The sequence below is a fragment of the Myiozetetes cayanensis genome, unplaced genomic scaffold (assembly GCF_022539395.1).
Source record: "Myiozetetes cayanensis isolate MyiCay16 unplaced genomic scaffold, myiCay2020 scf213, whole genome shotgun sequence".
In the NCBI taxonomy this organism is placed as follows: Eukaryota; Metazoa; Chordata; class Aves; order Passeriformes; family Tyrannidae; genus Myiozetetes; species Myiozetetes cayanensis.
Window position 1 is genome coordinate 51150 of NW_026087427.1, and position 21316 is coordinate 72465.

Here is a 21316-nt window from a genome sequence, read left to right on the forward strand (position 1 = left end):
TCCTCCAGGGCTGGAGGAGCTGGGGTTGGACGGGGGGGTCCCTGGATGGATTTTTGGGGGTCCCTGGATGGATTTTTGGGAGTCCCCCAGGGCTGGAGGAGCTGGGGTTGGACGGGGGGTCCCTGGATGGATTTTGGGGGTCCCTGGATGGATTTTTGGGGTTCCTGGAGGGATTTTTGGGGTCCCTGGGTGGTTTTTGGGGTCCCTGGGTGGTTTTGGGGTCCCCTGACTGTGTCCCCCAGGGCTGGAGGAGCTGGGGTTGGACGGGGGTCCCGGGCGGGGTCCGGGGGCGATGGCAGCTCCGTGTCCCCGCTGGGCCGCGGCAGCTCCGCCCCCGGCAGCACCAAGGTGGGCGTGGCCTCGTGGAGGGGGCGGGGCCTGGGTGGGTGTGGCTTGGGTGGGTGTGGCCTTCAAGGGTGTGGCTTTAAAGGGTGTGGCTTTAAAAGGGTGTGGCTTTGGGGGTTGGCTCTAAATGGGGTGTGGCTTTAAGGGCTGTGGTTTTGAGGGGCGTGGCTTTGGGGGTGTGGCCTAGGTGGGTGTGGCTTCAAAAGGGTGTGGCCTAAAGGGTCTGGGCTTATGGATGTGGCTGTAAGAGGGTGTGGCTTGGAAGGTTGGGTTTTGGGGTGTGGCTTTAATGGGTGTGGCTTTAAATGGGTGTGGCTTGAAAGGGTTTGGGTTTTGGGGTGTGGCTTTTAAGGGGTTTGGCTTCAGGGGGTGTGGTTTTGATGGGTGTGGTTTTTAAGGGGTGTGGTTTTGATGGGTGTGGTTTTTAAGGGGTGTGGTTTTGATGGGTGTGGTTTTTAAGGGGTGTGGTTTTGATGGGTGTTGCTTAAAGGGGTTTGGGTTTAGGGGTGTGGCTTTTAAGGGGTGTGGCTTCAAGGGGTGTGGGTTTAATGGGTGTGGCTTTTAAGGGGTGGGGTTTCAATAGGTGTGGCTTAAAGGGGTTTGGTTTTAGGGGTGTGGCTTTGAAGGGGTGTGGTTTTAATGGGTGTGGGTTTAATGGGTGTGGCTTAAATGGGTGTGGTTTTAATGGGTGTGGCTTGAAAGGGTTTGGGGTGTGGCTTTTAAGGGGTGTGGCTTTAATGGGTGTGGCTTTAAATGGGTGTGGCTTTAATGGGTGTGGCATAGGGTTTGGGTTCAGGGGTGTGGCTTTGAAGGGGTGTGGCTTTGATGGATGTGGCTTTAAGGGGTGGGATTTTAGTGGGTGTGGCTTGTAAAGGGTGTGGTTTTAAGGGGTGTGGCTTTGGGGGGGTGGCTTCAAAGGGGTGTTGTCTAAACAGTTTGAGTTTGGGGTGTGGCTTAGGTGAGTGTGGCTTCAAAGGGGTGTGGCCTAAAGGGTTTGGGCTTAGGGGTTGGGGCTTGAAAGGGTTTGGGTTCAGGGGTGTGGCTTTAATGGGTGTGGCTTAAAGGGGTGTGGCCTTAAGGGGTTTGGGTGCAGGGGTGTGGCTTTAAAAGGGGTGTGGCTTTAAATGGGTGTGGCTTTAAAGGGGTGTGGCCACACCACTATGACCTCAAAGGCTGTGACCTTTTCATGGGTGTGGCTTCACCTGGAGGCGAAGGGGGCGTGGTTTGGCCTTCCCAAACCACTCCCCTCTCTCTGACTCCACCCCTTTCTCCTCCTCCCCAGTCGGGGTCGGGCAGCCCCGGGGGCGGCAGCGCCGGGGGTCCCGGGGGGTTTGTCCCCAGCTGAGGTGGCCGAGCTGTTCCAGCGGCTGGCCCAGAGCCAGCAGGAGAGATGGCTGCTGAGGAGAAGGTACTGGGGTCTGGGGGGCCTGGGGGCTCAGGGGTCCTGGGGGTCCTGGGGGTCATGGGGGCTCAGGGGATATGGGGGCTTGGGGGTCCTGGGGTCTGAGCTGTTCCAGCGGCTGGCCCAGAGCCAGCAGGAGAGATGGCTGCTCGAGGAGAAGGTACTGGGGGTCCTGGGGGGTCCTGGGGGTCCTGGGGGTCCTGGGGGGCTCAGGGGGTCTGAGCTGTTCCAGCGCCTGGCCCAGAGCCAGCAGGAGAGATGGCTGCTCGAGGAGAAGGTACTGGGGGGTCTGGGGGTCCTGGGGATCCTGGGGTCCTGGGGGCTCAGGGGTCTGAGCTGTTCCAGCGGCTGGCCCAGAGCCAGCAGGAGAGATGGCTGCTCGAGGAGAAGGTACTGGGGGTCTGGGGGCTTGGGGGTCCTGGGGGGCTCAGAGGGTCTGAGCTGTTCCAGCGCCTGGCCCAGAGCCAGCAGGAGCGATGGCTGCTCGAGGAGAAGGTACTGGGGGGTCCTGGGGGGCCTGGGGGTCCTGGGGTCCTGGGGGTCCTGGGGGTCCTGGGGGTCTGAGCTGTTCCATCGGCTGGCCAGAGCCAGCAGGAGCGGTGGCTGCTTGAGGAGAAGGTACTGGGGATCCTGGGGGGTCCTGGGGTCCTGGGGGTCCTGGGGGCCAGGGGATATGGGGGGCTCGGGGGTTCAGGGGGTCTGAGCTGTTCCAGCGGCTGGCCCAGAGCCAGCAGGAGCGGTGGCTGCTCGAGGAGAAGGTACTGGGGTCCTGGGGGTCCTGGGGGCTTGGGGGTCCTGGGGGGCTCAGGGGTCCTGGGGGTCCTGGGGGCTCCAGGGGTCTGAGCTGTTCCAGCGGCTGGCCCAGAGCCAGCAGGAGAGATGGCTGCTCGAGGAGAAGGTACTGGGGGTCTGGGGGCTTGGAGGGGTCCTGGGGGCTCAGAGGGTCTGAGCTGTTCCAGCGCCTGGCCCAGAGCCAGCAGGAGCGGTGGCTGCTCGAGGAGAAGGTACTGGGGGTCCTGGGGGTCCTGGGGCTCCTGGGGGGCTCAGGGGGTCCTGGGGGGCTCAGGGGGTCTGAGCTGTTCCAGCGGCTGGCCCAGAGCCAGCAGGAGAGATGGCTGCTCGAGGAGAAGGTACTGGGGGTCCTGGGGGTTCTGGGGGTCCTGGGGGCTCAGGGGGTCCTGGGGGCTCCAGGGGATGAGGGGGCTCAGGGGTCTGAGCTGTTCCAGCGCCTGGCCCAGAGCCAGCAGGAGCGGTGGCTGCTCGAGGAGAAGGTACTGGGGCCTGGGGGTCCTGGGGGTCCTGGGGGGTCCTGGGGGCTCAGGGGCTCAGGGGATATGGGGGTCTCAGGGGGTCTGAGCTGTTCCAGCGCCTGGCCCAGAGCCAGCAGGAGAGATGGCTGCTCGAGGAGAAGGTACTGGGGGGCCTGGGGGGTCCTGGGGGGCTCAGGTTTGGGCGTGATCTCACCTGTGCTGGCACCTGTCCCCAGGTGAGGCACCTGGAGGTGTCGAGCGCCTCCATGGCCGAGGATCTGTGTCGGAAAAGCGCCATCATCCAGAGCTTCGTGAGGGACAGCAGGCTTGGTGAGACCCCTGAGACCCCTCACCTGTCCTACCTGTCACACCTGTCACACCTGTCCCACCTGTCCTGTCACACCTTTCACACCTGTCCTACCTCACCTGTCACACCTGTCACACCTGTCTGACCTCACCTGTCCTACCTCACCTGTCACACCTGTGCCCCTCCCCTGCCATCATCCAGAGCTTTGTGAGGGACAGCAGGCTTGGTGAGACCCCTGAGACCCCTCACCTGTCACACCTGTCCTGTCCTGTCACACCTGTCATACCTGTCCTGTCACACCTTTCACACCTGTCCTACCTGTCCTGTCCTGTCACACCTGTCCCACCTGTCCTGTCCTACCTCACCTGTCCCACCTGTGCCCCTCCCCTGCCATCATCCAGAGCTTTGTGAGGGACAGCAGGCTTGGTGAGACCCCTTTACCTGTCCTACCTGTCCTGTCCTGTCACACCTGTCCTGTCCTACCTCACCTGTCACACCTGTTCCACCTGTGTCCCCTCCCTGCCATCATCCAGAGCTTTGTGAGGGACAGCCGGCTCGGTGAGATCCCCAGGACCCCTCACCTGTCCTGTCACACCTGTCACACCTGTCCTACCTGTCCTGTCACACCTTTCACACCTGTCCTACCTCACCTGTCACACCTGTCACACCTGTCTGACCTCACCTGTCCTACCTCACCTGTCACACCTTTCCCCCTCCCCTGCCATCATCCAGAGCTTTGTGAGGGACAGCAGGCTCGGTGAGACCCCTTACCTGTCCTGTCACACCTGTGCTACCTGTACCTTCACCTGTCCTGTCTTATCTCACCTGTCCCCTCCCCTGTCTCTTACTTGGCTCACCTGTTCTTTCTTGTCCCTCCCCCATCTCCCCTGTCCCTCCCATCTCCCCTGTCCCTCCCCCATCTCCCCTGTCCCTCCCCCATCCCTCCCCCATCTCCCTGTCCCTCCCCTATCCCCTCCCCATCTCCCCTGTCCCTCCCCATCCCTCCCCATCTCTCCTCTCTCCCCTACCTCCCTCTCCCCCATCATCTCCCCTGTCCCTATCACCTGTCCTCCCATCTCCCCTGTCCCTCCCCTGTCCTCCCCCTCTCCCCTGTCCCTCTCCCCATCCCCCTGACGTGTCCCCCAGAGGCCGTGCCCCCGGTCTCCGCTCGCCGGAGGCAGCGGGAGGAGGAGGGCTGCGGAAGATGAACAAGAAGCTGCAGAACCTTCTGGAAGAGCAGCTCACCAAGAACCTGCACCTGGCACAGGTCAGGGGGCGGGAGCCTCACCTGGGGCACGCTGGCACTAGGGGAGTACTGGGAGTGCTGGGGGTCACTGGGAGCACTGGGAGCTCACTGGGAGTGCTGGGAGGTTACTGGGAGTGCTGGGGGTCACTGGGAGCACTGGGGGGTCACTGGGAGTGCTGAGGGGGTCACTGGGGGTCACTGGGAGCGCTGGGGGGGTCACTGGGGGTCACTGGGAGCGCTGGGGGGTCACTGGGGAGTCACTGGGAGCACTGGGGTCTGGAGTACTGGGAGTCACTGGGCACTGGGGCACTGGGAGCATTGGGGGTTACTGGGAGCACTGGGGGATTACTGGGAGGCGCTGGGGGTCACTGGGAGCATTGGGGGTTACTGGGAGCACTGGGGGATTACTGGGAGCGCTGGGGGTCACTGGGAGCATTGGGGGGGTTACTGGGAGCACTGGGGGGATTACTGGGAGCGCTGGGGGAGTCACTGGGTAGCACTGGGGAGGTCACTGGGCATTACTGGGAGTTATTTGGAGGGTCACTGGGAGCACTGGGAGGGTTACTGAGGAGTCACAGCGCTGGGGGGTCACTGGGAGCACTGGGGGGGGTCACTGGGCAGCACTGGAGGGGTTACTGGGATGACTGGGGGGGTCACTGGGAGTTACTTGGAAGGCCATTGGGGTGCCCTCTGATCCCCCCCTTCCCCCTGCCCAGGACCTGGAGTTGCTGTCCCAGGAACTGGCCCAGCTCAGGAAGGACCAAACGGCCCCCCCGGGACCCCCGTGAGGGGCGGGGCCATCTCCGCCTGGGGGCGGGGCCTCTCCCCATCGCTCCGCCCCCCTCGCGCCACAGGCCCCACCCCGGCGGGGGGCTCTGCTTTGGGGGTGGCATTGCCCCTTTAAGGGGGGTCCCGCTGTGGCATCGCCCTTTTAAGGTGGCGACGGTTCCTATTGTGGCTTTACCCCTTTAAGGAGCCCCCAGGAGGGCATCGCCCTTTTAAGACAGCGGTGGTCCCCACCCTGGTGTTGCCTCTTTAAGACGGATGGAGGGAGTGATCTCTTTGACGTTGCCCCTTTAAGACGCGGGCGGTCCCCTCAGAGCGCCGTTGCCCCTTTAAGAACGGGTTGAGCTCCTCCCCTTCGGGCGTTGCCCCTTTAAGGCGGGTTTGGACCCTCGCTTGGTGTTGCCCCTTTAAGGCGGTCGCTGTTCCCCTCTCGTGCCGTTGCCCCTTTAAGGGGTGGGGGTCCCGCATGCGCCCACCCCCAATAAACGAACCCGATCCGCTCTCTGTGACGTCATTGTTCGAGGAGGGGCGGGGCGTGGTCTCGGCGGTGACGTCACTTCCCCTCGGTGCCCCGGATGTTGTTCTGGGGCCGCGGCCGCGGGGACGGGGCTCGTTCGGCGCCTCCGCGGCCGCTCCGGATCCTGCCCGGCCCCGCGAGGGGGGCGGGGGGCGCGGCGTGACGTCAGCACGGTGACGTAACAACCGCTTCTCTGGCCGGGGGGAGGGGAGGGAAAACCCCAAAACGCCCCCCGAAAACTCCCCCCGATTCTCCCCCCAAGAAACCTCCGGGCCCCCCCCAACATGGCGGCGACCGCGGGGGGCGGGGCCTCGCCGGGGGGCGGGGCCTCGCTGGAGGAGGAGTGCGAGGTTGTGCGCGTGCGCGTCAAGGTGAGAGGGCGTGGCTTTGAGCGGGCGGGGTGGGCGTGGTTACCTGGAGAGGGCGCGGCCTCCGCGTTGAGAGACCCCAGAGGGTCTTTGGGGTGGGGAGAGGGGCGTGGTAATGTGGAAGGGGTCACGTGGGGCACGGTGGCCAATCAGCAGCGCTGGGGGCGTGGCCTCGGGGGTGGGCGACGGCGGGAGATTTTCCCGCCGCTGGGGTCACGTGGGCGCCGGCGGCCAATCGGTGTCGTGGGTTTGGGCGGGAAGCACACGCGGTTGCCATGGCGACGGGGCCGCGCCGCCATCTTGTGCCGTCGTGAGGGGCTGGGGGGCTCCGGGATCCCCCCGGGCCCCCCCTGATGCTCCCCCCGCAGAAGAGCGAGGGGCAGCAGCCCCCCGAGTTCCGCTCCTTCGCCGTGGACCCCCAGATCACGTCGCTGGACGTGCTGCAGCACATCCTGGCCCGCGCCTTCGACCTGCAGGGGTGAGACCCCCCGGGACCCCCCTGCACTGAGTCCCCCTGACTGCCCCAACCCCCCCAGGCACCACTGTGGGACCCATCAGGACCTCCCTGAACACACCTGGGATCCCTTGGATACACCTGGGACCCCTTGGATACACCTGGGACCCCTCTGGACACACCTGGGACCCCTTGGATACACCTGGGACCCACTCAAACACATTTGGGACCCCTTGCAGGCCCCCCTCAGGACATCCCCAAGCCCACCAGACCCCCCTGGACACACCTGGGACCCCCCTGAATCCCCCACAGACACACCTGGGACCCCTATGGGAACCCTTTGGGACCCCCTTGGACATGCCTGAGATCCCCTCAGAGACACCTGGAACCCCCCTGGGCACATCCAGGAGCCCTTTGGGACCCCTTGGGACCCCTTTGGACACACCTGGGGCCCCCCTGGACCCCCCTTGGGACCTCCCCCCAGAACCTCCCTGAACTCACCTGGGACTTCTCTGGACCCTTCAGACGCACCTGGAACCCCCCACACACACCTGAGACCCCCCACTGGGCACACCTGGGACCTTCCAGATACACTTGGGACCCCCTTCAGGACCCCCCTGACACACCTGGGACCCCTCAGGACCCACCTGAATCCCCCTTGGACACATCCATGACCCCCCCAGACCCTCCCCAGCCCCACCTGTGACCCCCTGACCCACCTGGGACCCCCAGCCGTACCTGCCCCCTCAGGTGCCCCCCTTTGCCCCCCCAGGAAGAAAAGCTTCTCGCTGAGCTTCGCCGCCCGGGACGGGCAGGGCCAGGACACCTTTGTGCCCCTGCTGAGCGACAGTGACCTGGTGACAGCGTTCACCTGGGCCAGGCCCACCCTCAGGCTGCGGCTGGACGTCAGGAACCCACCTGACAGTGAGTCACGCACCTGGGGGGGTTAAACACAACACCTGGGGGGGAAAACACACCTGGGACACACCTGGGACACCCCTTCACCTGGGCCAGGCCCACCCTCAGGCTGCGGCTGGACGTCAGGAACCCACCTGACAGTGAGTCACACACCTGGGGGCACCTGGGGGAAAACACACACCTGGGGAAACACACCTAGGACACACCTGGGACACCCCTTCACCTGGGCCAGGCCCACCCTCAGGCTGCGGCTGGACGTCAGGAACCCACCTGACAGTGAGTCACACACCTGGGGGGCACCTGGGGGGGGAAAACACACACCTGGGGGGGGTTAAACACACCTGGGGGGGTAAAACACACCTGGGACGTACCTGGTGACGGCGTTCACCTGGGCCAGGCCCACCCTCAGGCTGCGGCTGGACGTCAGGAACCCACCTGACAGTGAGTCACACACCTGGGGGCGGTAAAACACACCTGGGGGGTTAAAACACACCTGGGACACCCCTTCACCTGGGCCAGGCCCACCCTCAGACTGCGGCTGGACGTCAGGAACCCACCTGACAGTGAGTCACACACCTGGGGGGGTTAAAACACACCTGGGGGGGGTAAAACACACCTGGGGGGGGTAAAACACACCTTCACCTGGGCCAGACCCACCCTCAGGCTGCGGCTGGACGTCAGGAACCCACCTGAGAGTGAGTCACACACCTGGGGGGTTAAACACACCTGGGGCGTTAAAACACACCTGGGGGGGGAAAACACACACCTGGGCCAGCCCTTCACCTGGGCCAGGCCCACCCTCAGGCTGCGGCTGGACGTCAGGAACCCACCTGACAGTGAGTCACACACCTGGGGGGGGTAAAACACAACACCTGGGGGGGTAAAACACACACCTGGGGGGGTAAAACACAACACCTGGGGGGGTAAAACACACCTGGGACACACCTGGGACACCCCTTCACCTGGGCCAGGCCCACCTTCAGGCTGCGGCTGGACGTCAGGAACCCACCTGACAGTGAGTCACACACCTGGGGGGGGGTTAAACACACCTGGGGGGCGTTAAAACACACCTGGGACACACCTGGGACACCCCTTCACCTGGGCCAGGCCCACCCTCAGGCTGTGGCTGGACATGGGGAACCCACCTGACAGTGAGTCACACACCTGGGGGGCACCTGGGGGGGAAAACACACACCTGAGGGGGGTAAAACACCCCTTCACCTGGGCCAGGCCCACCCTCAGGCTGCGGCTGGATGTCAGGAACCCACCTGACAGTGAGTCACACACCTGGGGGGTTAAAACACACACCTGGGGGAGTAAAACTCACACCTGGGGGGGGAAAACACACACCTGGGGGGGAAAAACACACCTGGGACACACCTGGGACACCCCTTCACCTGGGCCAGGCCCACCCTCAGACTGCAGCTGGACATCAGGAACCCACCTGACAGTGAGTCACACACCTGGGGGGGGAAAACACACACCTGGGGGACACCTGGGACAGACCTGGGGGGTTAAAACACACACCTGGGACACACCTGGGAGGGTAAACACACTTGGGACACACCTTGGGGGGAAAAACACACCTGGGACGCACCTTTACCTGGGCCAGGCCCACCCTGAGACTGGGCGTGGATGTCAGGAACCCACCTGGGAGTGAGTCACACACCTGGGGGGCACCTGGGGGGGGTAAAACACACCTGGGGGGGGAAAACACACCTGGGACACACCTGAGGGGTTAGAACAAAGCTGGGACACTCCTGAGGTGCACACACCTAGTCTCAGCTGCCTGGGTGGGTTCCAGGTGCCCAGGTGGGTGCCCAGGTGGGGTCTCAGGTGCCCAGGTGAGGTCTCAGGTGCCCTGTCCCCGTGCCAGGCCCGCTGCTGGAGGACTGGGACATCATCAGCCCGCGGGACGTGGGGGTGGCTCAGGGGGGGTCCCAGGTGCCCAGGTGGGGGTCAGGCGGATCCCAGGTGCCCAGGTGGGTGCCCAGGTGTGGTCTCAGGTGCCCTGTCCCCGTGCCAGGCCCGCTGCTGGAGGACTGGGACATCATCAGCCCGCGGGAGGAGGGAGTGGCTCAGGGGGGTCCCAGGTGCCCAGGTGGGGCTCAGGGGGGTCCCAGGTGCCCAGGTGGGTTCAGGGGGATCCCAGGTGCCCAGGTGGGTGCCCAGGTGAGGTCTCAGGTGCCCTGTCCCCGTGCCAGGCCCGCTGCTGGAGGACTGGGACATCATCAGCCCGCGGGAGGAGGGGGTGGCTCAGGGGGGTCCCAGGTGCCCAGGTGGGGGTCAGGGGGATCCCAGGTGCCCAGGTGAGGTCTCAGGTGCCCAGGTGGGGTCTCAGGTGCCCAGGTGAGGTCTCAGGTGCCCTGTCCCCGTGCCAGGCCCGCTGCTGGAGGACTGGGACATCATCAGCCCGCGGGAGGTGGCGGCGGCCGAGCCGGTGCCGGAGCGTCGGTCGCTGCTGGCGGCGGCTCTGCCCTTCACACAGGCCCTGCTGGCACAGGTGAGGCTCACCTGGCACACCTGGGTGGTGCAGGGAGAGTGGGGGTCCTACCTGGCACAGGTGAGGCTCACCTGGCACACCTGGAGCACACCTGGGAGTGGAGGGGGGCATACCTGGCATGGAGGGGGAGGGTGGGGGCACACCTGGCACAGGTGGGGCACACCTGGCACGGGTGGGGCACACCTGGGTGCTGAAAGGGATCTTGGGGCCCCCAGTGCCCTCCCAGTGCCCCCCAGTGCCAGGTTCCCTGCTTCCCACAGGTGGGCCGGACCTGGCTCGGGCCCAGGCGGCTCTGGCGTGGCCCGAGGGGTCCCCGCCGTGCCCCCGTCCCCCCCGCCTCGCGCCCTGAGCGACGCCGACCTGCGCTCCTACCTGGGCCCGGGGGGGCGGCTGCTGCGGCCCCACGACCTGCGGCTGCACGTCTTCCATGGGGGCGTCGAGCCCGGCCTGCGCAAGGTGAGACACCTGAGACCCCTGAGACCCCCCCTGACACCCCTGAGACCCCCTGACCTGTCCCTGACCTGCGGCTGCACATCTTCCATGGGGGTGTCGAGCCCGGCCTGCGCAAGGTGAGACCACTGAGACCCCCTGAGCCATCCCTGATCCCCCTGACCTGTCCCTGACCCCCTGACCTGTCCCTGACTCCCCTGACCTGCGGCTGCATCGTCCTCTCCACGGGGTGTCGAGCCTGGCCTGCGCAAGGTGAGACCCCTGAGACCCCCTGACCTGTCCCTGACCCCCCCTGACCTGCGGCTGCATGTCTTCCATGGGGGTGTCGAGCCCGGCCTGCGCAGGGTGAGACCCCCTGACGCCCCCTGACCTGTCCCTGACCCCCCCTGACCTGCGGCTGCATGTCTTCCATGGGGTGTCGAGCCCGCCTGCGCAGGGTGAGACCCCTGACGCCCCTGACCTGTCCCTGACCCCCCGACCTGCGGCTGCACGTCTTCCATGGGGGTGTCGAGCCCGGCCTGCGCAAGGTGAGACCCCTGAGACCCCCTGAGCCATCCCTGAGACCCCTCTGAGACCCCCCGACCTGTCCCTGACCCCCCTGACCTGTCCCTGACCTGTCCCTGACCTGCGGCTGCACGTCTTCCACGGCGGCGCCGAGCCCGGCCTGTGCAAGGTGGGACCCCCTGACCTGTCCCTGACCCCCTGACCTGTCCCTGACCCCCTGACCTGTCCCTGATCCCCTGACCTGTCCCTGACCCTCCCTGACCTGTCTTTGATCCCCCTGACCTGTCCCTGACCCTCCCTGACCTGTCCCTGACCCCCTGACCCATCCTTGACCCCCCCTGACCTGTCTTTGATCCCCCCTGACCTGTCCCTGATCCCCCCTGACCTGTCCCTGATCCCCCTGACCTGCCCCTGACCCCCCCGACCTGTCCCTGTCCCTGACCTGTCCCTGACCCCCCTGACCTGCGGCTGCACGTCTTCCATGGTGGCGTCGAGCCTGGCCTGCGCAAGGTGAGACCCCCTGATACCCCCTGAGACCCCCCCTGACCTGTCCCTGTCCCCCCATGACCCATCCTTGATCCCCCCTGACCTGCACCTGCACGTCTTCCATGGGGGTGTCGAGCCCGGCCTGCACAAGGTGGTACCCCTGAGACCCCTGACCTGTCCTTGATCCCCATGACCCTCTCTGACCCCCTTACTGTTCCCCCCTGGGTGTTGTGGCGTTACCTGCTGAACGTGTTCCCTGGTGCTCCCCTGACCCCCCTGACTCACCTGAGCCCCCCTTACCTGTCCCCTCCAGGTGTTGTGGCGTTACCTGCTGAACGTGTTCCCTGGGGGTCCCCTGACCCTCTCTGACCCCCCTAACTCACCTGAGCTCCCCTTACCTGTCTCTCTGCAGGTGTTGTGGCGTTACCTGGTACCGTGTTCCCTGGTGCTCCCCTGACCCCCCTGACTCACCTGACCCCCCTGACCTTTCCCTGTCCCTTCCAGGTGTTGTGGCGTTACCTGCTGACCGTGTTCCCTGATGAATCCCACTGACCCTTACCTGTCTCTCTGCAGGTGGTGTGGCGTTACCTGCTGAACGTGTTCCCTGGTGCTCCCCTAACCCTTACCTGTCTCTCTGCAGGTGGTGTGGCGTTACCTGCTGAACGTGTTCCCTGGTGCTCCCCTGACCCATACCTGTCTCTCTGCAGGTGGTGTGGCGTTACCTGCTGAACGTGTTCCCTGATGAATCCCACTGACCCATACCTGTCTCTCTGCAGGTGGTGTGGCGTTACCTGCTGAACGTGTTCCCTGGTGCTCCCCTAACCCATACCTGTCTCTCCGCAGGTGGTGTGGCGTTACCTGCTGAACGTGTTCCCTGGTGCTCCCCTAACCTGTACCTGTCTCTCCGCAGGTGGTGTGGCGTTACCTGCTGAACGTGTTCCCTGATGACTCACCTGAGCCCCCTACCTGTCTCTCCTCCCCAGGTGGTGTGGCGTTACCTGCTGAACGTGTTCCCTGGTGCTCCCCTGACCCCTCTAACCCATACCTGTCTCTCCGCAGGTGGTGTGGCGTTACCTGCTGAACGTGTTCCCTGATGACTCCCCTGACCCATACCTGTCTCTCCCCCCCAGGTGGTGTGGCGTTACCTGCTGAACGTGTTCCCTGGTGCTCCCCTGACCCCCCTGACTCACCTGACCCCCCTTACCTGTCCCCTGCAGGTGTTGTGGCGTTACCTGCTGAACGTGTTCCCTGATGATTCCCCTGACCCCCCTGACTCACCTGACCCCCCATACCTGTCTCTCTTCCCCAGGTGTTGTGGCGTTACCTGCTGAACGTGTTCCCTGGTGCTCCCCTAACCTGTACCTGTCTCTTTTCCCCAGGTGGTGTGGCGTTACCTGCTGAACGTGTTCTCTGATGATTCCCCTGACCCCCCGTACCTGTCTCTCCGCAGGTGGTGTGGCGTTACCTGCTGAATGTGTTCCCTGGTGCTCCCCTAACCTGTACCTGTCCCTCCCCAGGTGGTGTGGCGTTACCTGCTGAACGTGTTCCCTGATGACTCCCCTGACCCATACCTGTCTCTCCCCCCCAGGTGGTGTGGCGTTACCTGCTGAACGTGTTCCCTGGTGCTCCCCTGGCTCCCTGACCCTTACCTGTCTCTCCCCCCCAGGTGGTGTGGCGTTACCTGCTGAACGTGTTCCCTGGTGCTCCCCTAACCTGTACCTGTCTCTGCTCCCCAGGTGGTGTGGCGTTACCTGCTGAACGTGTTCCCTGGTGCTCCCCTGACCCCCCTGACCCCCCTGACTCACCTGAGCCCCCCTTACCTGTTCCCCTCCAGGTGTTGTGGCGTTACCTGCTGAACGTGTTCCCTGGTGCTCCCCTGACCCATACCTGTCTCTCCGCAGGTGTTGTGGCGTTACCTGCTGAACGTGTTCCCTGGTGCTCCCCTGACCCCTCTAACCCATACCTGTCTCTCTGCAGGTGGTGTGGCGTTACCTGCTGAACGTGTTCCCTGATGAATCCCACTGACCCTTACCTGTCTCTCCGCAGGTGGTGTGGCGTTACCTGCTGAATGTGTTCCCTGGTGCTCCCCTAACCCTTACCTGTCTCTCTGCAGGTGTTGTGGCGTTACCTGCTGAACGTGTTCCCTGATGACTCCCCTGACCCATACCTGTCTCTCCCCCCCAGGTGGTGTGGCGTTACCTGCTGAACGTGTTCCCGGCGGGGCTGTCGGGCCAGGAGCGGCTGTGCCACCTGCGCGCCAAGGCTGCCGAGTACGCGGGGCTGCGCTCGGCCCTGCTCGCCCGCGCGGCGCCCGCCGAGCTGGCGCAGGTGTGCGCGGCCGTGCGCAAGGACGTGGTGCGCACCGACCGCGCCCACCCCTACTTCGGGGGGCCCGAGGAGGGGCACCCCCACCTGCGGGCGCTGCAGGAGCTGCTCACCACCTTCGCCCTGGCGCACCCGCGCCTCTCCTACTGCCAGGGCATGTCGGACGTGGCGGCGCCGCTGCTGGCCGTGCTGGACGACGAGGCCCAGGCCTACCTGTGCTTCTGCGCCCTCATGCGCCGCCTGGGCCCGCGCTTCCGCCCCGGCGGCCGCGGCCTGGCCGGCGCCTTCGCCCACCTGCGCCGCCTCCTGCGCCGCGCCGACCCCCCGTTCTGGGCCTTCCTGGCGGCGCGGGGGGCCCACGACCTGCTCTTCTGCTACCGCTGGCTGCTGCTCGAGCTCAAGCGCGAGTTCGCCTTCGAGGACGCGCTGCGGGTGCTCGAGGTCACCTGGAGCTCGCTGCCCCCCGCCCCGCCGCCGCCCCGAGGGTCCCGCTCCTGGGGCCCCGCTGTGCCCGCCGGGCACGCCGAGCCCTCCGCGAGCGCCGGGGGCTGCGGCCCAGACCGCCCCGGCGGCGCCGGCGGCGATGCCAGAGCGGGAGGAGTGGGGAGAGGGACGGGGCGGGGAGGGAGGGGAGGGGAGGGAGGGAGGAGGGGAGGGCAGGGCGGTTGTTGGGGGGTCAGCGGGGGCTGAGAGTGCTGGTGGTGGCACTGGCGGTACCAGGGACGTCCCCGAGGGTCCCAAGAGCTCCAGTGATGTCCCCAGGGGTCCCAAGGACATCCAGGAGGGTCCCGAGAGCTCCAGTGATGTCCTTGAGAGTCCCAAGAACATCCAGGGGGTCCCAAGAGCCCTGGTGGCAGCCCCGAGGGCCCCAAGGACATCCAGGAGGGTCCCAAGAGCTCCAGTGATGTCCCCAGGGTCCCAAGGACATCCAGAAGGATCTCAAAAGCTCCAGCGATGTCCAGGGGGATCCCAAGAGCTCAAGTGACATCCCTGAGGGTCCCAAGGACATCCAAGAGGGTCCCAAGAGCTCTGGTGACAGCCCTGAAGGTCCCAAGAGCTTCGGTGACGTCCAAGATGGTTGCAGAGCCCCCACAGATGTCCCTGAGGGTCCCAAGGATGTCCAGGAGGGTCCCAAGAGCTCCAGGAACATCCCAGAGGCTCCCAAGAGTTCCAGGCACTCCCAGGAGCGTCCCAAGGGCTCCAGAAACATCCCCAAGGGTTCCCGGAGCTCCAGGAATGTCCCCAAGCGTTCCAAGAGCCCCAAGGACCCCCATGGCCCCAAGGACACGACTCGGGGTCCTGGTGGCCCCAGGAAGGTCGAGGAAGGCACCGACGCCCTCGAGATCGACCAACAGCCCAAATTCTCAGGGGGGAGTGGGGAAGAACCCGGAGAGGGACGTGGTGACTTCAGAGAGGGACGTGGTGACCTCAGAGAAGGACGTGGTGACCCCAGGAAGAGACACAAAGACTCCAGAGAGGGACACGATGACCTCGGGCAACGTGATGACCCCAAAGAGGGACTCAGTGACCCCAAAGATGGACACGGCCCCAGAGAGGGACACAACGACCCCAGAGAGGGACACGACGATCCCAGATGTGGACATGACCCCAGAGAGGGACACAACGACCCCAGAGAGGGACACGACGATCCCAGATGTGGACATGACCCCAGAGAGGGACACGACGATCCCAGATGTGGACATGACCCCAGAGAGGGACACGGTGACCCCAGAGAGCGACACAGCCCCGGAGAGGGACACGGTGGCTTTAAAGAGGGACACGATGACCTCGGACAACGTGACGGCCCCGGGAAGAGACACGATGACCCCAAAGATGGACGTGGGCACGGTGACCCCAAACATGGACACAGTGACCCCAGAGAAGGATACAGTGACCCCAGAGTTGGACATGACCCCAGAGAGGACCGTGGTGACCCCAGAGAAGGACACAGCGACCCCAGAGAAGGACACGACCCCAGAGAGGACCGTGGTGACCCCATAGAAGGACACAACCACCCCAAAGTTGGACACAGCCCCAGAGAGGACCGTGGTGACCCCATAGAGGGACACAACCACCCCAAAGTTGGACACGACCCCCGAGAGGGACACAGCGACCCCAAAGTTGACCACGACCCCAGAGAGGACCGCGGTGACCCCAGAGAAGGACATGACCCCAGAGAGGACCGTGGTGACCCCATAGAGGGACACAACCACCCCAAAGTCGGACACAGCCCCAGAGAGGGACACAGTGACCCCAGAGAGGGACACAATGACCCCAAAGTTGACACACGACCCCAGAGAGGACCGCGGTGACCCCCAAGAGGAAGGCGACGACCCTGCAGAGCTGCCCGACGACCCCGACGCCCGCCCCGACCCCACGGCCGAAGACCCCTGGGGCGGCCGCTGGGCCTGGGAGGACTCGGATTCCTCCTCGTCCTCCTCCTCCTCCTCGTGCTCGTCGTCGTCGTCGTCGGACGAGGAGCTGGGGGTGGAGGACGACGGGGCGCCGCTGCCGCCGCCGGAGGAGCTGGGCCAGGGCAACCCCTTCCTGCTGTTCGTGTGCCTGGCCATGCTGCTGGAGCAGCGCGACGCCGTCATGGCGCGCGCCGGCGACTACAACGAGGTGGCCATGCACTTCGACCGCCTCGTGCGCCGCCACCACCTGCCCCGCGTGCTGCGCCGCGCCAAGGGGCTCTTCGCCAGCTACCTCGAGGGCTGGGGAGGCGCCCCGGCCCCCGCGGTGCCGCCGCCGCCGCCGTAACGGGGAGCGCCGAGAGTGAGCCCCGAGGGCACCACGGGGAGATTGAGGGCACCACGGGGAGGTCAAGGTCATCATGAGGAGCCCGAGGATGCCACGGGGAAGTCAAAGTCACCATGGGGAGCCCGAGGACGCCACGGGGAAGTCAAAGTCATCATGAGGAGCCCCAGGATGCCATGGGGAGGTCAAGGTCATCATGAGGAGCCCGAGGATGCCACGGGGAAGTCAAAGTCACCACAGGGAGCCCAAGGACACCACAGGGAGCCCGAGGATGCCCTGGGGAGGTCAAGGTCATCATGAGGAGCCCGAGGATGCCACGGGGAGCCCGAGGATGCTACGGGGGAGTCAAAGTCACCACAGGGAGCCCGAGGATGCCACGGGGAAGTCAAAGTCACCACAGGGAGCCCAAGGACACCACGGGGAGCCCGAGGATGCCACGGGGAAGTCAGAGTCACCACGGGGAGCCCAGGGACACCACGGGGAGGTCAAGGTCATCATGAGGAGCCCAAGGATGCCACGGGGAAGTCAAAGTCACCACAGGGAGCCCAAGGACACCATGGGGAGCCCGAGGATGCCACGGGGAGGTCAAGGTCATCATGAGGAGCCCGAGGATGCCACGGGGAGGTCAAGGTCATCATGAGGAGCCTGAGGATGCCACGGGGAGGTCAAGGTCATCAGGAGGAGCCCAAGGACACCATGGGGAGGTCAAGGTCATCATGAGGAGCCCGAGGATGCCATGGGGAGGTCAAGGTCATCATGAGGAGCCTGAGGACACCATGAGGAGGTCACGGTCATCAGGAGGAGCCCGAGGATGCCACGAGGAGGTCAAGGTCACCACAAGGAGCTCGAGGTCATCATGAGGAGGTCAAGGTCATCAGGAGGAACCCGAGGATACCATGGGGAGGTCAAGGTCATCATGAGGAGCCCAAGGATGCCACGGGGAAGTCAAGGTCATCAGGAGAAGCCCAAGGACACCAGGGGGAGGTCAAGGTCATCAGGAGGAGCCCAAGGACACCAGGAGGAACTCAAGGTCACCACAAGGAGCTCGAGGTCATCATGAGGAGCCCAAGGACACCACGAGGAACTTGGGGACACCACGGGGAGGTCAAGGTCATCACGAGGAGCTCGAGGTCTTCACGAGGAGCTCGAGGTTGTTGTGAGGAGCTCCAGGTCATCACGAGGAGCTCGAAGTCATTGTGAGGAGCTCGAGGCCACCAGAAAGAACTGAAGGTCGCCGTGGGGAGCTCGAGGGCGCCACAGGGAGGTCAAGGTCATCGTGGGGAGATCGAGGTCATCGTGGGGAGCTCGAGGCCACCACGGGGAGGTTAAGGTCGTCATGAGGAGCCCAAGGACACCACAGGGAACTCAAGGACATTGGGAGGAGCTCGAGGCCACCATGGAGAAGATTATTGTGAGGGGATCAAGGACACCACAGGGAGCTCAAGGTCATCATGAGGGGCCCGAGGCCACCAAAGGAAGGTTAAGGTCACCATGAGGAGCTCGAGGTCATCGTGAGGAGCTCGAGGTCATCGTGAGGGGGTCAAGGTCATCATGAGGAGCTCGAGGGTCTGCAGGACGATGGAGACCCAAGGTCATCTTCAGGGGACCCCTCAGTCACTGTGGGGTCTGTAGGACAAGGTGGAGACCCCCAAAAACATCTCCAGGGGACCCCGAGGTCCTTGTGGGGTCTGTAGGGCAAAATGGAGACCCCCAAAAACATCTCCAGGGGACCCCGAGGTCCTTGTAGGGTCTGTAGGACAAGGTGGAGACCCCCTAAAACATCTCCAGGGGACCCCTCAGTCACTGTGGGGTCTGTAGGACAAGGTGGAGACCCCCAAAAACATCTCCAGGGGACCCTGAGGTCCTTGTGGGGTCTGTAGGACAAAATGGAGACCCCCAAAAACATCTCCAGGGGACCCGAGGTCCTTGTGGGGTCTGTAGGACAAAATGGAGACCCCCTAAAGCATCTCCAGGGGACCCCGAGGTCCTTGTGGGGTCTGTAGGACAAGGTGGAGACCCCCTAAAACATCTCCAGGGGACCCCGAGGCCACCACAGGGACCCCAAAGACCCCCCGTGGGGACATAGGGGGGGTTCTCTTTGGGGACACCGAGGCCACCCTGGGGACCCCCCTGGATCTTTGGGGGACACGGGGGGGGTCCCAGGGGTCACCTTGGGGTCACCAGGGACCCTCAAAACCCCCCTCAGGGACCCCCAGACCCCCCTCAGGGACCCTCAAAACCCCCTCAGGGACCCCCAGACCCCCCTGGGACTCCCTGGGGACCTCCAGAGCCCCCAGGGACCCCAAAATTCCCCAGGACCCCCAAACCCCCTTCAGGGACCCCCCAGAGCCCTCCCAGTCTGGCCCAGTTCAGCCCAGTGCCTCCCCCCCTGGGTTCTCCATTACTGTGGGACATCCCAGTATGGACCAGTATGAACCAGTACAGTGTCCTGGCTGGGATCTCCTGGATCAGCATTGCCTTGGGCTGCACCAGTACAGACCAGTATACACCAGTATGGAGCTGGAAGGAGCCAGGGGCCCAACTGGGAGCCCCATGTGTGCCTTGGGTCAGACCAGTATGAACCAGTATGAACCAGTACAGCATCCTGGCTGGGATCTCCTGGATCTTCGTTGCCTTGGGCTGCACCAGTACACGACCAGTATGGACCAGTACAACCAGTACAGCAGCCAAACTGGGAGCTCTTCACCCGCATGGCCTTGCATTCTCTGGACCAGTATGGACCAGTATGAACCAGTATAGACCAGTACAGCGCCTTGCCCGGGAACTCTTCACCTGCATGGCCTTCTGTCCTCCCAGTATGGACCAGTATAAACCAGTACAGCGTCTTGCCTGGGATGTCTTCACCCACGTGGCCTTGTGTGCTCCCAGTATGGACCAGTATAGACCAGTATAGCATCTCACCCAGGAACTCTTCACCTGCATGGCCTTCTGTCCTCCCAGTATGGACCAGTATGGACCAGTATAAACCAGTACAGCGTCTGTGCCAGGATCCCTTCACCCATGTGGCCTTGTGTGCTCCCAGTACAGACCAGTATAGACCAGTATGGACCAGTATGGACGGGTAGGGTGCCCTGAGTGGGACGCTGATGCACCTTCGGGTTCTCCCAGTATGGACCAGTACAGACCAGTTCCTGCCCCCCTCCACCCCCCCCTTATTTATTGGCCCTTCCTGGGGATGGGGGAGGGGCCCAGGGGGGTCTTGGGTGGGTTTGGGGGGTCCCAGTTGGATTTTGAGGGTCCCAGTTGGATTTGGGGGTCCCAGTTGGAGTTTAGGGGATCCCAGTTGGATTTGGGGGTCCCAGTTGGGTTTGGGAGGTCCCAGTTGGATCTGGGGGTCCCAGTTGGGTCTGAGGGTCCCAGTTGGGTCTGGGGGTCCCAGTTGGGTTTGGAGGGTCCCAGTTGGGTTTGGGGGTCCCAGTTGGGTCTGGGGGTCCCAGTTGGTTTGGAGGAGTTCCAGTTGGGTCTGGGGGTCCCAGTTGGTTTGGAGGAGTCCCAGTTGGGTTTGGGGGTCCCAGCTGGGTTTGGGGGTCCCAGTTGGTTTGGAGGGGTCCCAGTTGGGTTTGGAGGGTCCCAGTTGAATCTGGGGAGTCCCAGTTGGGTTTGGAGGGTCCCAGTTGAATCTGGGGGTCCCAGCTGTGTCAGGGGGTCCCAGTTGGGTTAGGGGTCCCAGCGTGTCGGGGTCCCAGTTGGGTTTGGGCAGCTGTGTCAGGGGGTCCCAGGTGGGTTTGGGGGTCCCAGCTGTGTCAAGGGGGTCCCAGGTGGGTCTGGGGTCCCAGGGGTGTCTGGGGTCCAGGGGTCCCAGGTGGCTTTGGGGGTCCCAGATGTGTCCTGGGGATTTCGGGTCTCAGGGGTCCCAGTTGGCTGGGAGTCAGGGGTCCCAGGTGGTTTTAGGGTCCCAGGGTGTTTAGGGGTCTGGGGGTCCCAGGTGGTTTGGGGGTCCCAGCTGTGTCCTGGGGGGAGTCTCACAGGTCTCAGGGGTCCCAGGTGGCTTTGGGAGTCCCAGCTGTGTCAGGGGATCCAGTTGGGTTTTAGGTGGTCCCAGGTGGTTTGGGGGTTCTGGGGGTCCCAGGTGGTTTAGGGGGTTCTGGGGGTCCCAGGTGGTTTTGGGGGGTCCTGGGGGGGTCCCTGAGGTGCCGAAAACGCGAATAAACCCGATGGTCGTGACTGGTCTGGTCCCAGTTTGGACTGGGAATGAGTGAGGGGATCCCAGTATGGACTGGGAAGGAGCTGGAGGAGTCCCAGTTTGGACTGGGAAGGGACTGGGAATGGGTGGGGGGTCCCAGTATGGACTGGGAAGGGGCTGGGGGGTTCCCAGTCTGAACTGGGGAGCTCCCAGTCTGGACTGGGATGGGGTTGCTGTTCCCAGTCTGAACTGGGGAGCTCCCAGTCTGGACTGGGCGGGGCTGGGAAGGGGGAGGGGCTGGGCGGGGCCAGACTGGGATTTTCCCAGTGTTCCCAGTTCCCTCCCAGTGCTGCCGGTGTTCGCTGAGGCTGCTCCCAGTGTGCCCAGTTCCCCTCCCAGTCCCTCCCAGTGTCCCCAGTTCCCCTCCCAGTGCGCCCAGTTCCCTCCCAGTCCCTCCCAGTGCCCCCAGTTCCCTCCCAGTGCCCCCAGTTCCTCCCAGTCCCTCCCAGCACCCCAGGCCCCTCCCAGTCTCCCCAGTTCCTCTTCTCAGTCCC

The 21316-nt window shown here is 64.3% G+C and overlaps 3 protein-coding genes and 1 long non-coding RNA gene across 4 annotated transcripts in view; 3 read left to right on the forward strand and 1 right to left on the reverse strand.

Moving 5' to 3' along the window:
• Positions 1-5417, forward strand: part of GRIPAP1 (GRIP1 associated protein 1) — a 31913-nt gene extending 26496 nt beyond the window's left edge. The window contains 7 exon segments of the mRNA XM_050318889.1: positions 275-348; positions 1628-1702; positions 2947-3018; positions 3234-3327; positions 4451-4479; positions 4482-4571; positions 5267-5417. Coding sequence (XP_050174846.1) covers positions 275-348; positions 1628-1702; positions 2947-3018; positions 3234-3327; positions 4451-4479; positions 4482-4571; positions 5267-5338 — 506 coding nt within the window. The 3' untranslated portion in view covers positions 5339-5417.
• On the reverse strand, positions 3359-3968 carry LOC126641804 (uncharacterized). The gene is made up of 3 exons (XR_007629305.1): positions 3941-3968; positions 3451-3553; positions 3359-3377 (listed from the first exon to the last, which is right to left on the reverse strand). It is a non-coding gene; the product is annotated as an uncharacterized LOC126641804 (long non-coding RNA).
• A 641-nt stretch (positions 5418-6058) lies between the features above and the next one.
• Positions 6059-18178, forward strand: TBC1D25 (TBC1 domain family member 25). The gene is given in 13 exon segments (XM_050318890.1): positions 6059-6224; positions 6590-6699; positions 7448-7599; positions 9975-10098; positions 10358-10412; positions 10415-10552; positions 13721-14461; positions 14776-14923; positions 15174-15850; positions 16061-16722; positions 17203-17242; positions 17363-17528; positions 17569-18178. Coding segments are annotated over 10 exon segments (2793 nt in total). The 5' UTR covers positions 6059-6137; the 3' UTR covers positions 16622-16722; positions 17203-17242; positions 17363-17528; positions 17569-18178.
• A 47-nt stretch (positions 18179-18225) lies between these two features.
• Positions 18226-19882, forward strand: LOC126641805 (mucin-2-like). The gene is made up of 3 exons (XM_050318887.1): positions 18226-18380; positions 18443-18540; positions 18603-19882. The coding sequence occupies exons 1-3, from the start codon at positions 18319-18321 to the stop codon at positions 19376-19378; spliced, it is 936 nt and encodes a 311-aa protein (XP_050174844.1). The 5' UTR covers positions 18226-18318; the 3' UTR covers positions 19379-19882.
• Positions 19883-21316: the final 1434 nt, after the last annotated feature.

Bases quoted from the DNA above. Each gene is read 5' to 3' on its own strand.
- LOC126641805 (XM_050318887.1), top strand. From the start codon at position 18,319: ATGGAGACCCCCAAAAACATCTCCAGGGGACCCCGAGGTCCTTGTAGG. The intron at 18,381-18,442 runs GTGGAGACCCCC...CTGTAGGACAAG, and splicing joins TGTAGGGTCTGTAGGACAAG to GTGGAGACCCCCAAAAACAT. The intron at 18,541-18,602 runs GTCCTTGTGGGG...GGGGACCCCGAG, and splicing joins ACATCTCCAGGGGACCCGAG to GTCCTTGTGGGGTCTGTAGG.